The sequence below is a fragment of the Herpailurus yagouaroundi genome, unplaced genomic scaffold, assembly GCF_014898765.1.
Source record: "Herpailurus yagouaroundi ecotype Mexico unplaced genomic scaffold, PumYag 77, whole genome shotgun sequence".
Lineage (NCBI taxonomy): Eukaryota > Metazoa > Chordata > Mammalia > Carnivora > Felidae > Herpailurus > Herpailurus yagouaroundi.
The window spans coordinates 97,871,792-97,888,163 of record NW_024412388.1 but is presented as its reverse complement, the minus strand read 5'-3'; the positions used below and the strand labels follow the sequence as shown (position 1 = coordinate 97,888,163).

Here is a 16,372-nt window from a genome sequence, read left to right as displayed (position 1 = left end):
ACATTGATTTGGAATGCATTTTGTACCAGTTAATGAGGGGCAGGATATGTCGTGGTTTGGAAGGAAAATGACTGGGGTAGAATCTCTGTGCCTGGTCTCCTCCTCAGTAAAGCAAGGGTAATCAGAGGTACCTGTCTCACAGGACAGTTCTGAGGATTAAATGAGTTAAACAAGTTAATGTAAGTAAATGTAAAGTGCTTAGAATAGAGCTTGGTGCATGTTTCCTCTTACTGTATTATACTATGGAAAGTGTAGGATAAAGCAGAAAAATCCTATACTGTGGAATGTGTAGGATAAAGCAGAAAAATCCTAAAAGCATGGCATGTGTTTTTTTATTCTTCCTCTGCATAAACAAGTACAGAGGATTGTGGTAGCTTTCTCGTGTCTCTCAAGAACAGGGGTCTTAAGTTTATTAATGACTTCTCTCCCTTTAGGACAGAAAAAATGGTAAGGGAAGTTCAGGAGGCATTTTCCTGAGCAACCCTCATACGTTGGCTTTATCGTCTAATTCTATAGTGTACACTTTTTGAAGATAGAGCTATGTTTTTTTTTTCTTTTTTTTTTTAATTTTTTTTTTCAATGTTTATTTATTTTTGGGACAGAGAGAGACACAGCATGAACGGGGGAGGGGCAGAGAGAGGGAGACACAGAATCGGAAACAAGTAGAGCTATGTTTTGACTTATTGCTGTATACCTAGCTCAGGTGGAGTATCTGGCACGTAAAGGCACATGTTGAAAATTTGTTGACTAAGTGAACGAATGAATGTATTTCTGTTGCTAAGGGAGTTTTTCATAGTTTGGTAATTGCCTCCAGTTAATGCTAATTCTAATTCTATAATGTTAAAGGTGAAAAGTCTAAAAAGCAAAGGAAGCAGAAAAATTAATTTGCCTCTAAAGTTAAGGCACTTAAAGCTTCTTTAGTTGGAATTGTACTGATGCAAATGTCCACAGGGTCTTTGTCCGTTAGAATACAATGCAGTGATGTTTTTCCTTTTGAAATTTTAATTTCTGCTTTTGAATATAGCCAAGGTAATTATTATTCCCATGGATATTATGTAGATTTCAAAAATTAGTGCATGTGTTTTTTAAAGGATTGTTTCTCTGAAATGTCTAACTTTCAAAATTTGATTTCTTCCAAGATTTAATTTCATTACATTTAAGGTTTTAGAACATTCTTCTGTAAAATCTATAGTTTGTAGTTGAACTATATAGAAACATAGGATCCACTTGTTTGGGTGGATGGAACTAGAGGGTATTAACCTAACCATAATAAGTCAGAGAAAGACAGATACCATATGATTTCACTCATGTGGAGTTTAAGGTACAAAACAGATGAACATAGGGAAGGGAAACAAAAATAATACAAAAACAGGGAGGGGGACAAAACATGAGAGACTCTTAAACATGGAGAACAAACTGAGGGTTGCTAGAGGGGTTGTGGGTGGGGGCATGGGCTAAATGGGCAAGGGGCATTAAGGAGGACACTTGTTGGGATGAGCACTGGGTGTTATATGTAGGGGATGAATCACTGGATTCTACTCCCGAAATCATCATTGCACTATATGCTAACTAAATTAATTAATTAATTTAAAAAGTAGAAACATTGCATCCCCCCCAAAAAAGATGACTACATTTATTTAGTTAAACAGAGCTGAAGATCAATACTGGCTCAATGTCTAAAATTGGGAAATAGCAAATGGCTGTAACCTTTAATTTTTACTTTAATTTTAAAGGTTAAATACCTAATTTTTAAAACTTGTTTAGCATTTATATATGTTGATTATGAAATTAAAATCCATCTTTTAAAAGTTTTGAAGTAGTGAAATAAAACTTTTAGGCAAACCAGGAGTTTAAAACACAAAAGATAATTCACAAACTTACTTTTGATTCATAATATACAGCAAGGTTATTAGGGTTTTTAAGCCCTGAGTTTTTCCTGTAAAAAACTGTTGTCTATATGTTAATAAAATTGAGTAAATGCCATCCCTTTGGAGCAATAATGATTAATTTAAGAAACATTAGAAACTTGGAGATGTAGCAAGTACTCTATAAAAGTTCATGCATTTTTATCTTTTAGGAGAAATGAATATATGTCTAATAACATCACAAATTAAGCTGCTTTAATTTGAGGTGGTAGATGATAAAGGCCCTGAAAGGATTCTTTCTTCATGCCCTGAAAAAAAGTTTAGGACTAGATTTTTGGTTAAATGTGGTAGATTAGCCATACACATTTATAATCTCTCCCTTCTGAATCACCACTAAGTTACATGAAAGGAATCCATAAAGGGGTTGTATAGAATGGGTACCTTCCCAAAGTCAAGGAAAAAGATTGAGGAGGAAGGTCTCAGCAAATGAGAAATCTACACATATTTGGAAGATAAAAAATGAATGGAAGAGAGTGTTAGGAGGGCATAGGAGAATGCCAGTTGACCTGCAAAGCTCCCCAGAGAGGCTTAGGACTTGAATGCACCAAGGTTCTATGTGAGGCAGAGGTGAGCCACAGGGCTAAAAATAGGGGATTAAATGACCTTTGTATACAGAGAGGTTGGACCTCCAGTCTCATCAATCCCTTAAAGACAGGCAACAGTGCCCCTTATGAAGGAGACCACTGGTATTCTGAGAAAATTCATTGGAGAGGGTCTGTGGACAGCGAAGAGCAGGGAAGAATCATACTAAAACCAGAATTGTGACTCCCCCTCCCCCCCTCCGCCCCACGTTGGTTTAATCTCAGAACTTCCACCACAGAAATCTGTAGCCTTTCTATCCCTCCAGATATGGACATTTGGTGATTCCCTCTAGCTGGTTGATTACACTGAAGTGAAACCCCAAATCTATAAGCTATGCTCATATACACAGAGCTTCCAATAAGTTTTCAAGAATTTCTAGACATATCAGATAAAGAGTTAGTATCCAAAATCTATAAAGAGTTTACCAAACTCAGTACCTGAAAAACAAATAATCCGGTGAAGAAATGGGCAGACGACATGAATAGACACTTTCCAAAGAAGACATCCAGATGCCCAACAGATACGTGAAAAGATGCTCAACATTGCTCATCATCAGGGAAATACAAATCAAAACCACACTGAGATACCACTTCACACCGGTCAGAGTGGCTAAAATTAACAACCCAGGAAATAGATGTTGGCGAGGATGTGGAGAAATGGGAACCCTCTTGCACTGTTGGTGGGAATGCAAACTGGTGCAACTGCTCTGGAAAACAGAATGGAGGTTCCTCAAAGAATTAAAAATAGAACTACCTTATGACCCAACAATAGCAGTACTAGGAATTTATCCAAAGGATACAGGAGTGCTGATTCATAGGGGCACATGTACCCTAATGTTTACAGCAGCACTGTCAACAATAGCCAAATTATGGAAAGAGCCTAAATGTCCATCAGCTGAGGAATGGATAAAGAAGATGTGGTTTATATATATAGTGGAATACTACATGGCAATGAGAAAGAATGAAATCTTGCCATTTGCAGAAATGTGGATGGAACTGGAGGGTATTATGCTAAGTGAAATAAATCAGGCAGAGAAAGATATCATATATTTTCACTCATGTGGAACTGGAGAAACTTAACAGAAGACCATGGGGGAAGGGAAGGGGAAAAAATAGTTTCAAACAGAGAGGGAGGCAAATCACAAGAGACTCTTATAAGAGAACAAAGAGAACATAAGAGAACAAACTAAGGGTTGATTGGGGGTGCTGGGGAGAGGGGAAAACGGTTGATGGGCATTGAGGAGGGCACTTGTTGGGATGAGCACTGGGTGTTGTATGTAAGCAATGAATCATGGGAATCTATTCCCAAAGCCAAGAGCACACTGTATACACCGTATATTAGCTAACTTGACAATAAATTATATTAAAAAAAAAATTTCTGTTGAAGTAAAACGTGTTCAGGAAATATGGATATACTTATATGTATATAACAGAATTTTCAATGTACAGATTGAGGAATTTCCACAAACTGAACATAACTGTGCAACAAGCGCTAAGATCAAGAGATGGATAATTAGCAGTACCATAGAAGCTTCCCTCACATACTGTTCCAGTCACTGCTACCAGCAGAGGTAGACCAGTATCCCAACTGCTAGTGCTATAGATTAACTTTACCTTTTTGAACTTTATATAAATGAAATTATACAGTACATACATTTTTTAATCTAATGTGTTCTGTTCAGTGTTATGTTTGTGAGATTCATTCATGTCGTTGTATAATTATAGTTTATTTAGCACAACACTACAATTACCCATTCTGCTATTGATGGGCAACATATGAGTGTTGATGGGTAGTTTCCAATTTGGGGCTCTTACAAATAATTCTTCTATGAACATTTTATACACATTATTTGGTGAAATACATACACATTTGTCTTGGGTATAAACCTTGAAGTAGAATACTTAGTCCATCAGGTTTTCAGCACCTCATTCTAGTATATAAGGAAACAGCCAGTGTTTATTAGATATTTGACTAAATCCCCAAAGTAAAAGAGAATAGAAAGGAATGAACCCAAAGAGTCAAAATGAAAAATTTAAGAGAAATTTGAGGAAATTTCTGGAAAGCAGAATAAAAAGACAAAAGAGGTAGAAAATAGAAGAGAAAGTTAAGTCTTAGAGGGAAGAAATACGAAAATAAATTATAGGAAAACTTCCTTAAAGCTGAAAGACATTGATTTCCGTATAGAAGGGATTTTCAGCACAATAGATGTAAAAGACTCCTATCAAGGCACATCATTCTGAAATTTCTGAACACCATGAATTAAAGTGGAGATTCAGAGGAAAGAAACAATTCATGCTCAAAGGATCAGGAATCAGAGTTTGCAACAGCAACATTGGAAGCTAGAAAACAGAACAATATCTTAATTCCTGAAGGAAAATTGTTAACAACTTTGAATTCTACACCTAGTGTAACCTTTAATTAGGCATAAGGGTAGACTGAATTCATTTTCAGACATGTAAGGATTAAAAAAGTTATCTTCTGTCACCCCTTTCTCAGGAAGCATGTGAAGGATATGCTTCAGGAAGACAGGTGTAGGAGCTAGAGATTCACCGCAGAGGTGAAGGGGGTTGTCAGTGAGAGTGAGAAGTCCTGCATTACAGTCAGCTGTGCAGCAGGCCTGGAGAGCAACTAATCTGATTACAACATGAAGATAGAAGGTTCTGGGAAGGGTCTTTCCAAAAAAAAAAAAATTTTTTTTAAGAAATAAAAGACTTTGATTAATTTTCTGGCATTTGAGTATTTGAAAATGATAAATATTTTAACCGACCATGAATAAAAATATAAAATATGGCTTACAGGGAATAGTATTTCATGATGATCATATTATAACTATTGATTGCTGATTTATCAAAAATGAATATAACTATATTGTAAGGATATATGTTTCAGGGGTGGAAGTTAGGATGTGAGGATTAGCTGTATAAGAGAACTAAATTCTTACATGCTGTATTAGGAATTGGTAAAATATTTTTCAAATCAATAAATGAAATAATGGCAGTATAAACATATTATTTAGAAGTATGGAAGTAAATACCAAGAGAAAGTTAAAAAAAAAAAAAAGGATGAAAGTTATTTGTTTTTGATGAGAGGAGGGGCGGGGGGTAATGAGGGGGCTGCTATTTTGTACTTACTGATCCTTTGGCATTTTTGGATTTTTTTTTTTTATTTATTTAAAAAAAATTTCTTCTTCTTTTTTTTTAACCATTACTAGGCTCCACACCCAATGTGGGGCTTGAACTTGCGACCTCAAGATTAAGAGTCACATGCTGTACGCCTGAGCCAGCCAGGTGGCCCTATTGTTGGATCATTTTAAAAAGTAGTAAAAGTATATTTTTTGCATTACTTGATAAACTAAAAACTAAAACATTAATGATAAGTTCTTTTGAGGAACATTAGGATTAAAGTGTCCCCGTCAAAAGGGAGTCAGATATAAAGAAAAAAAAATGTGAGTTTACCTTTTGTATTTAAAAGAGCTTTTTAGCCTTATCTCTGGTTTTGTTTTGTTTTATTCTAGGGCTTCAAAAACAAACCAAAAAAGATGGGTCACATAAAACCAGACTTGATTGATGTGGACTTAATCAGAGGTGAGTTCCAACTTTGGCTCATTTCTTATGTATATTATTATATTATTTCATAGTGGTGCTAGATATTATCTTCCCTTTATGATGGTACTTTAATCTCCAAAAGGAATATTCTTCCCTCATTCAGGCCTTAGGATTTTTTCCCCTTTGCTTTGGTACTGTGTAGCTATATAAATTACATGGTGTCCATAAGGGTAAAAAAGGGATGAACTTGGAAATTGCTGTTGTGTAATTGAGAAAAATATACTGTATAACATTCATGTAAGCCTGATTTATTTTGAGCTCCTGTCCTAGTGATTGAGGTAAGGAGTTATATTTAATGAACATCTGAGAGGATTCTTTTTATTTTTTTTTTATTATTATTTTTTTAAATGTTTTTATTTATTTTTGAGACAGAGACAGACAGAGCATGAGCAGGGGAGGGGAAGAGAGAGAGGGAGACACAGAATCTGAAGCAGGCTCCAGGCTCTGAGCTGTCAGCACAGAGCCCGACGCAGGGCTTGAACTCACAGACCGTGAGATCATGACCTGAACCGAAGTCGGACGCTCAACCGACTGAGCCACCCAGGCGCCCCGAGAGGATTCTTTTTAACTGAACTGGTTATGTGTTGATTTTTACTCTCTGCTGTTTTTAATATAGTGTTACGAGGAAGCATTACTATAGTATATGTAAATGTTTGATGTTTTGTTTTATTGTATATTTAAAGGCTCAACATTTGCCAAAGCCAAACCTGAAATTCCATGGACATCTCTGACTCGAAAGGGGCTTGTTCGAGTTGTCTTTTTCCCGTTGTTCAGCAATTGGTGGATTCAGGTTACCTCTTTAAGAATCTTTGTTTGGCTGCTACTGCTTTACCTCATGCAAGGTAATTGGAGGGGTGGAATAAATTATGACAGGTTTTTTTGTTTTGTTTTGTTTTTTTGCTGCTTTTGCTATTAAATAATGCAGACCTTACTGTTCTTAGTTTTACCCTTCCTTCAAGAGTTTAAAGTACCAAGAAATGAAGGAATGTACACCATTTGGGGATCATCTTCGATTTATTAGCTCACAGAGAGCAAACATGATTGTCTAACTCTCTTCTCTTGAATTTCTTTCTACCCGTCTTGCTGGCCAGGCCTTTTCAATCTTTTCTTCTGTGTGACCTTTGAATATTGGATTACCTCAAGATTGATCCTGGATTCTCTTCTCTAGGTACTCTTGTCAAGCCCCATTGCTTTAAAATAGCTGATCAACTGGTGATTCTCAAATTTATATCTCCCGGCCAGATCTCTCTGCTGAACTTCAGACTTATAAATCCAACTGCCTGCTTTTAGGCATTTCTGTATAGAGATTTAACAGGTATCTTGAACCTAATCCTGTCCAAAATGGACCTCTGGATTTTTTTTTTTTTGTCATCATAGTCCATGACGCTAGCATTACTTTGCCTAGACCACTGACTAATGTCTACTCTGAGCCTTCTTTCTACCAACCATTATTTTTACAGCAACTAGACAAATCTTTTACAGTAGAATTCATATCATGTCATTTTCCTGGCTAAAACTCTTGAGAGATTTCTCATTGCCCTTGGAGTAAAAATCCAGACTCCTCACCACGGCTTCAGTGCCCTACGTGGTCTGTTCCCTGCTGACTTCTTAGAGGTCGTGTCTTACTGCTCTCCTCCTTGCTTGCTGTAGGCATACTGGCCCTTTTTCTGTGCTTCAGACAGAACTCTGCATTCTGTTTGAAGGCTATCTTTTTTCTCATCTTTAGGATCTGAACTCAGATGGAACTTTCATAGAGAGGGCAGCCCTATCTGTACCTTCTAATTTTTTTTTAATTTTTTTAAACGTTTATTTATTTTTGAGACAGAGAGACAGAGCATGAACAGGGGAGGGGCAGAGAGAGGGGGAGACACAGAATCTGAAATGGGCTCCAGGCTCTGAGCTGTCAGCACAGAGCCTGACGCGGGGCTCGAACTCACATACCGCGAGATCGTGACCTGAGCCGAAGTCGGACGCTTAACTAACTGAGCCACCCAGGTGCCCCTAATTTTTTTTTTTTTTAATGCTTATTCATTTTTGGGAGAGACGAGTGCAAGGGGGGAGGGCAGAGAGAGAAGGAGACAGAATCTCAGGCAGGCTTCAGGCTCCGAGCTGTCAGCACCAAGCCCGACGTAGGGCTAGAACCCACGAACCTCGAGATCATGTTCTCGGACGCTCAACCAACTGAGCCACGCAGGTGCCCCATGTACCTTCTAAATAGTCCTACCATTCCCCAGGAATCTATTTGAATTTCTTTTTATTTTTATTTATTTTTATTTTTTAATGTTTTTATTTATTTTTGAGACAGAGAGAGAGCATGAGCAGGGGAGGGGCAGAGAGAGAGAGAGAGGAAGACACAGAATCCGAAGCAGGCTCCAGGGTCTGAACTGTCAGTACTCACGGAGATCATGACCTGAGCTGAAGTCAGACGCTTAACCGACTGAGCCACCCAGGCGCCCCTCTATTTTAATTTCTGTATTCCACAACTACCTGATGTTGACGTTTCTCTTCTACATTCAGGGACCCAGCACATTCTCTTTAGCACTATACGTCCACTGCCTACCAGGAATACTTTCTGAAAGGGGACCATGTATATACTATGGTTATACCTAAGCTTTTTGCTTTTTTAGACATGCTTTTTTAGACATGTCTTTTTTAGACATGAATTAGAACAGAGTAGGTGAAGGTTGGGTTAGGGTGGAAGGATTTGGGGTGATTTTTATTTTATCTGTGTCAGTTTTTTTGAATTAACTTATAGTGGGAAAGATAAATCTATGAATTTATAGATCTGTAAGTTCAGTTTTCTAAAGTTGTGACAATGCTGTCCAATAGAATTTCGATGATGCTAGAAGTGTTCTATGTCTCACTACCCAGTGCAGTAGCTGTTAGTCATGTGTGGTTTTTGTGAGTACTCGCAATGTGGTTAGTGTGACTAAGGAACTGAATTTTAATTTTATTTAATTGTAAATAAATAGCTGTCATTTTAATGGCTGCATAATATTCCACCATATGAATACACTGTCATTTAAAATGATCATTTTCATGTCTATGTGAGTCTCTCATATGGATTTACCATAAATACTTTTTATAGCTACTTAGTATTCCATTATATAAAAGTATCATAATTTAAATAACTGTTTCCATATTATGAACATTTAGATTATTCCTGGGTTTTTATCCCTATTAATAATGCCATCATGAACAAAATTTTCCATATTTTATATTATTTCCTTAGAATTTATTCTCTGAAATAGAATTAAGAGATTGAAGAATGTAAACATTTTAAGGCTTTTAGTACATAAAATGAAATTGCTGGGGGCACACTTCTTTTTGGAAAGTAGTGGATGAGAGTGCCTGTCTTAGCACAATCTATCATTATTATAATTTTAAAAAATGTTACCTAATTGAATGTACAAAAAAAATTGTGTGTTACTCATATAGTTTGCATTTTTTTGGTTGCTTGTAAAAATGAACTTGTAAATGTTTTTCCACATGTTAGTTATTGAAGAATTTAAATTATATATATATTAATTTTCGTATATGCCATGGTCTATTTCTAAACTACATATTCTGCCCCATCAGCTTATCTGGTTATTCTCGTATCTGTACCACATTTCTTTAATTATTATTGTTGTTTAATATGTAGTAACATTGAATAGTATTCCTTTTCAGCATTTCTCAGATGTTTTTACTTGCTTACTTTTTCCAAATAATTTAGAATTATTTTATCCTAATCAAAACGAAAAACTAATTTGGAATTAGACTGTAACTTCCCCCTTCCCATGAAGATTTTGATATATTTAGGGGGAATGGGGAGAAAATTGATATATTTCACCTTTTAATCAAGTCTTCTGTTACATCTCTATTTATTAAAGCTTTGTAGGATTTTTAGTTCTTAGATCTTCCTAAAGTTTTTTTAATTTATTTTTTTTTAACGTTTATTTATTTTTGAGACAGAGAGAGACAGAGCATGAACGGGGGAGGGTCAGAGAGAGGGAGACACAGAATCTGAAACGGGCTCCAGGCTCTGAGCAGTCAGCACAGAGCCCGACACGGGGCTCGAACTCACATACCGCGAGATCGTGACCTGAGCCGAAGTCGGCCACTTAACCGACTGAGCCACCCAGGCGCCCCTTCCTAAGGTTTTTTAGGAAGATTTTTTAATCCAGTAAAATATATATAACATATACTTTACCATCTTCACCGTTTTTACATATACAGTCGGTGGCATTAAGTCCATTTACATTGTTAGGCAACCATCACTGCCGTCCATCTCCAGAACTTTTTTCATCTTTCCAAACTGAGACATAGAACAATAATTCCCCAGTTCCTCACCTCTTGGGCTCCGGGCAACCATTCTACTTTCTGTCTGAACTCTACTTTCACAGTTCCTCTGTGACTACCTAGAGTAGTCTCGGTCCCTCATGTAAGTAGAACATTGCAGTATTTGTCCTCTTGAGCCTGGCTTATTTCACTTAGCATAATGTTTTCAAGGTTCATCCATATGTAGCACATGTATTTCCTTCCTTTTGAAGGGTAAGTAAGAATCCCATATTTCATTTAAATATTCCTCCATCAATGGACACTGGGTACTTCTACATTAAAGTAAAATATTTATGTGTTTTTTTTTGTTGCTGCTGCAGATATGATACTTTTTATTTTATAAATTTCAACTGGTTAGTGCTGTTACATTTGAAGGCTATTTATGTTTAAAATTGTTATAACCGGCCTCTTTATTAAACTGTCATTAATTTGAATAGTTTTTCAGTGCTCCTCTCAGATTTTCTTATTATACAACCGTGTTTTTGGCAAATAATGAAAATCTGGTCTCATTTTTCATGCATTTCATTTACTATTATTGAATTAGTCAACATTTTCAGAGCAGCGTTTAGGTGATAACAGTAAGAATGGTCATCCTTGTTTTGGTCTTGATTCAGAATGTCTTCATTAGTATGATGTGTGTTCACTTACTCTTTAGTATATAAGGGACATATTTTTATATTCCTGTAATTTCAGAAGAGATTGGCATTTAAGGTAACACAAATCAGGAACAAATGTTAATTTTTGTGGAATGCTTTTTCACAATAGGAATTGGCCAAACTCAGTGGTTAAAGGTACAGTCCTTCACAAGACTGTCCTCACTTCAGACACCAGCCTCACTTTGGGAGTCCCCAATGCTACCCTAACTTCTGACCCCCGGGCTACAGTTTTGAGGGTCCCCCACTCATTCCTGCATGTTTGATAATTCACTCCCAGAACTCAGGAAGGTGTTATGCTTACAATTACAGTTTTGTAATATTAAGAGTATATTATTATACAAATTAGAAGTGATGCGTAGTGTGAGAGGATTTAAAACAGGAAGTTTTCATCATCCTCAGGGATATGGTACCCATTCTGCCATGATGGGTAGCAAAGTTGACAGACTAGTGTCGATCAGGGATGCTCACCCAAGCTTTGGTATCCATAATTTTTATTGGGGACTTATTATGTAGGTATAACTGATTGAGTAATTGATCAAGTGGCCAACTTAGTCTTCAGCCTTTGTTCCCTCCCCACCCCTTCCCAGAGGTCAGGCTGATACAATGTGCCTCAGAGCCTCAACCCTCTAATCACATGGTTGGTCTTTCTGGCATGGCTACCCCATCTGCAGTCACCTCATTGGCGTAAACTATCAGGTATGGTCCAAGGGGCCCACTGTGAATAACCAAGGTACTTCCATCACTTGAAAAATTCCAAGGATTTAGAGGTTACCTCCCAGGAATCAGGGACAAAGGCCTTTTACATAATTGTCAGTTGAGATGATTTGTATATATATATAACCCAAATTATGTTATTAAATTATTGGATTAAATCAGTTCAGTAAACAAACATGTAAGTGCCTACAATGTGTGCACAAGTAGCGTTCTGTCTGGGCTCGGAGATACATTTTTCGCTCCAGCATAAACCCTGCATGGTCTTGGTGAATTATTCTTTGTTTTATTGTTAAATTTACTTTGATAGTATTTCAGTTATTCATTCAACAGATAATAAGTGCCTCTTATGTGCTGCATACTGATCTAGCTATAGCAGTGAACCCAAGAGACAAAAAAATCCCTTCACTCATGGTGCCTGCTTTTTAGTAAATTTATATCCATATTCATAAGCCAGCAAGATCTGTAGTTTATTGTTTTGGTGCTGTCATTTTTATGTTTGGGTGATACGCTGTTGGAGCATGAAATGAATTTGGTAGCTTTTTCTCCACATAGGAATAGTTTATATAGCACAAGAATTATCTTTTTTTTTTTTAATGTTTATTTATTTATTTTTGAGAAAGGGAGTGAGAGAGAGCGTGAGCAGAGGAGGGGCAGAGACAGAGAAGGAGACAGAGAATTCCAAGCAGACTCTGCATTGTACACATAGAGCCTGATGGCGGGGCTCAAACTCACAAACCATGAGATCGTGACCTGAGCCAAAATCAAGAGTCAGACACTTAGCTGACTGACCTACCCTGGTGCTCTATTTTAATTATTTTTTTATTTGAGAGAGAGAGAGAGAGAGAGCACGCATGCACACGGGGGGGGAGGGGTGGCGGGAGGGAGGGAGAGAGAGCGAGAGCGAGAGAGAGAGAGAGAGAGAGAGAGAGAGAAAATATCTTAAGCAGGCTCCATGCTCAGCACAGAGCCGATGTGGGACTTGATCTCATGACCCTGGGATCGTGACCCGAGTCAAAATCAAGAGTGGGATGCTCAACTGACTAAGCCACATAGGCGCATCTAAGAATTAATTTTACATGAAAGTCTGAAAGAACTCACCTATTAAATTGTATCTGGAATATTTTGGGTGTAGTTTTTGATATTTTTCTGTTTCTTTCACCATCTGTTTCTTTGGACAGTTCATATTGCGTAGAGCAGTTCATAGCATAGTAATTAAGAGTAAGGACTCGAGCCCAGTTGGCTGGGTTCAGATCCCAGCTTTGCTAATTGCTACCTGTATAATTGTGGGAAATTATTAGAAAATACTGATCCTCAGAGCAGAACAGCACTTCATAAGGTATGTGTCACACAGCATCTAGCTATTTCTTGGTAGAAAGCCTTTTGAAATATCCAGATTATTGTCAGAAAGGCAAATCCTTCAAACACATCATTCTCTTTCTCTGTGACCTGAGACTTCAGGTTTTCACTCAGCTGATGTGTTGGTGGATCGTATTGTTGGAAGTTATGTGCTTTTACCTTGTACTTTTAAAATTGATAGGTTTTTGGCTGCCACCTGGAGCCGGGGGGGTGGGTGCAGAGAGCGCGGGGTGGGCGGCAGCGGTGCTGGTGGTGACTCCGCCACAGAGCAGGAGGGCCAGGGCAACATGCTCACTCTGTCCCCGGTGAGCGGCGTGTGCAGGGAAGGCGCTCAGGGTGGCGACTGTGGCCGGGGCTGCGGTGTCCCCTGAGTGGCAGCGACAGCCTTGGCAGTGCCCCCCAGCAAAAGCCGGTTCCTTTCCTGTTGGGGAGCTTGGGGCTGGGGCCCAGGGGACCCTGGGCCACAGAGAGCAGGAAGAGGATGGACTGCCCGGCCCTCCCCCCCACCCCATGGAAGAAGGAGGAAGTGATCCGAAAATCTGGACTCAGTGCCAGCAAGATTGATGTCAACTAGTTCAGTCCAAGTGGTAAGAAGTTCAGAAGCAAACCTCGGTTGGCAAGGTACCTGGGAAATATTGTTGACCTCCGCAGTTTTGACTTCAGAACTGGAAAGATGATGCCTGGTAAATTACAGAAGAATGAACAGAGACTGTGGAATGATTCTCTCAATCAAAATAAATTGTATATTGTGTCACCTTTATGCTCTAGCTGTGCTGGACTACTCTAATACTTCACCATGGCATGTGCTTTCAAGATTCTGCTTGCTCAGGTGCTATTTCCTCTGCTTGGAATGTGCTTCCCCCCTTCCTCTCCATCTGGTGGACTCCTACTCATCCAACGCCCAGCTCCATTGTCTCCACCTCTGTAAAGCCTGCTCCTGCATTCATCAGGCAGAACAAGCCCCTTCTTCCATAATGCCTCCCTGGTGCTTTGCCATTGTATTTATGATTGTTTGCTTCAACTAGACCCTGAACTCCATAAGGGCAGGGACTGTCCTTCCTTCCTTCTTCCTCCCTCCCTCCCTCCCGCCCTCCCTCCCGTCCTTCCTTCCTTCCTCCCTCCCTCCCTCCCTCCCTCCCTTCCTTCCTTCCTTTCCTAGCACATAGTAAGTGCTTAATGTTTGCTTCATGTTTGTTTGATTTAATATCCACCTTGTTCCAGAAATGTATAGTGCTCATAAATATTGAATACAAGCAGCAAGGGAAAGAAGAAGAAGGGAAGACAGATCAGGTTTGCAGCAGACCTGACCACAGAAACTCTGCGGGCCAGAAAGGAGTGGCAGGATGTATTCAACGTGCTGAATCAGAAAAATATGCAGCCAAGAGTTCTTTATCCAGCAAGGCTGTCATTCAAAATGGAAGGAGAGATAAAGAGTTTCTCAGGCAAACAAAAACTAAAGGAGTTTGTGAGCACTAAACCATCCCTGCAAGAAATTTTAAGTTGGACTCTTTGAGTGGAGAAAAGATGAAACAAAACAAAAAAGACCAAAAGCAACAAAGATTAGAAAGGACCAGAGAACATTACCAGAAACTCCAATTCTACAGGCAACACAATAGCACTAAATTCATCTTTCAGTACTAACTCTACATGTCAATGGACTAAATGCTCCAATCAAAAGACATAGGGTATCAGGATGGGTAAGAAAACAAGCCCCATCTGTATGCTGCTTACAAGAGACCCATTTTAGACCTAAAGATATCTACAGATTGAAAGTAGGGGATAGAGAACCATCTATCATGCTAATGGTCGCCAAAAGAAAGCCAGAATAACCATACTTATATCAGACGAACTAGATTTTAAAATAAAGACTGCAATAAGAGATGAAGATATCAAAATTAAGGGGTCTATCCACTAAGAAGATCTAACAATTGTAAATATTTATGTCCTCAACAAGAAAGCACCCAAATATATAAATCAATCACAAACATAAACTCATTAATAATAACACCATGATAGTAGGGGACTTCAACACCCCATTTATGGCAATGGACAGAACATCTAAGCAGAAAATCAACAAGGAATCAGTGGCTTTGAATGATACATTGGACTGGATGGACTTAACATATATTCAGAACATTTCATCCTAAAGCAGCAGAATACACATCCTTCTCTAGTGCACATGGAAAATTCTCCAGACTAGATCACATAGGGGGATACAAATCGGCCCTCGGCAACTACAAAAAGATTGAGATCATACCTTGCATATTTCCCTACCACAACACTATGAAACTCGAAATCTATCACAGGAAAAAACTTGGAAAGACCATGAATACTTGGAGATTAGGAACATACTACTAAAGAATAAATGGGTTAACCAAGAAATTAAAGAGAAGATGAAAAAAATACATGGAAGCCATTGAAAATGAAAACACGACAGCCCAAAACCTCTGGGATGCAGCAAAGGCAGTCATAAGAGGGAAGTACATAGCAATCCAGACCTTCCTAAAGAAGGAAGAAAGGTCTCAAGTAACAACCTAACCTTACACCTTAAAGAGCTGGAAAAAGAACAGCAAAGAGAGCCCAAAACCAGCAGAAATGGGAAATAATAAATATGAGAGAGGAGGGCTCACAGCCAACCCTGCAGAAATACAAACAATAATAAGAGAGTATTATGAGCAATTATATGCTAATAATTTGGGGAATCTGGAAGAAATGGACAAATTCCTAGAAACATAAACTACCAAAACTGAAACAGGAGGAAATAGAAAATTTGAACAGAGCCATAACCAGTAAAGAAATTGATTCAGTAATCAAAAATCTCCCAACAAACAAGAGTCCAAGGCTGGATGGCTTTCCAGGGAAATTCTACCAAACATTTAAAGAAGAGTTAACACCTATTCTTCTGAAACTGTTCCAAAAAATAGAAATGGAAGGGAATCTTCCAAACTCATTCTATGAGGTCAGCATTACCTTGATTCTGAAAACAAAGACCCCACTAAAAAGGAGAACTATAGACCAATTTCTCTAATGAACATGCAAAATTCATGCAGGATGCAAAAATTCTGAACAAGATACTAGCCAACCAGATCCAACAACACATTAAAAGAATTATTCACCACGATCAAGTGGGATTTATTCCTGGGATGCAGGGCTAGTTCAATATCTGCAAGTCAATCATTGTGATATATCACATTAATACCAGAAAGGATAAGAA

The 16,372-nt window shown here is 38.2% G+C and overlaps 1 protein-coding gene and 1 pseudogene across 1 annotated transcript in view; both read left to right on the top strand.

Moving 5' to 3' along the window:
• Positions 1–16,372, top strand: part of PHTF1 (putative homeodomain transcription factor 1) — a 59,732-nt gene that overhangs the window by 23,112 nt on the left and 20,248 nt on the right. Inside the window, 4 exon segments of the mRNA XM_040471348.1 lie at positions 6,022–6,091; positions 6,796–6,954; positions 7,204–7,254; positions 7,257–7,280. Of these exon segments, the coding sequence (XP_040327282.1) occupies positions 6,022–6,091; positions 6,796–6,954; positions 7,204–7,254; positions 7,257–7,280 (304 nt within the window).
• Positions 13,248–14,488, top strand: LOC121027713 (methyl-CpG-binding domain protein 2-like; annotated as a pseudogene).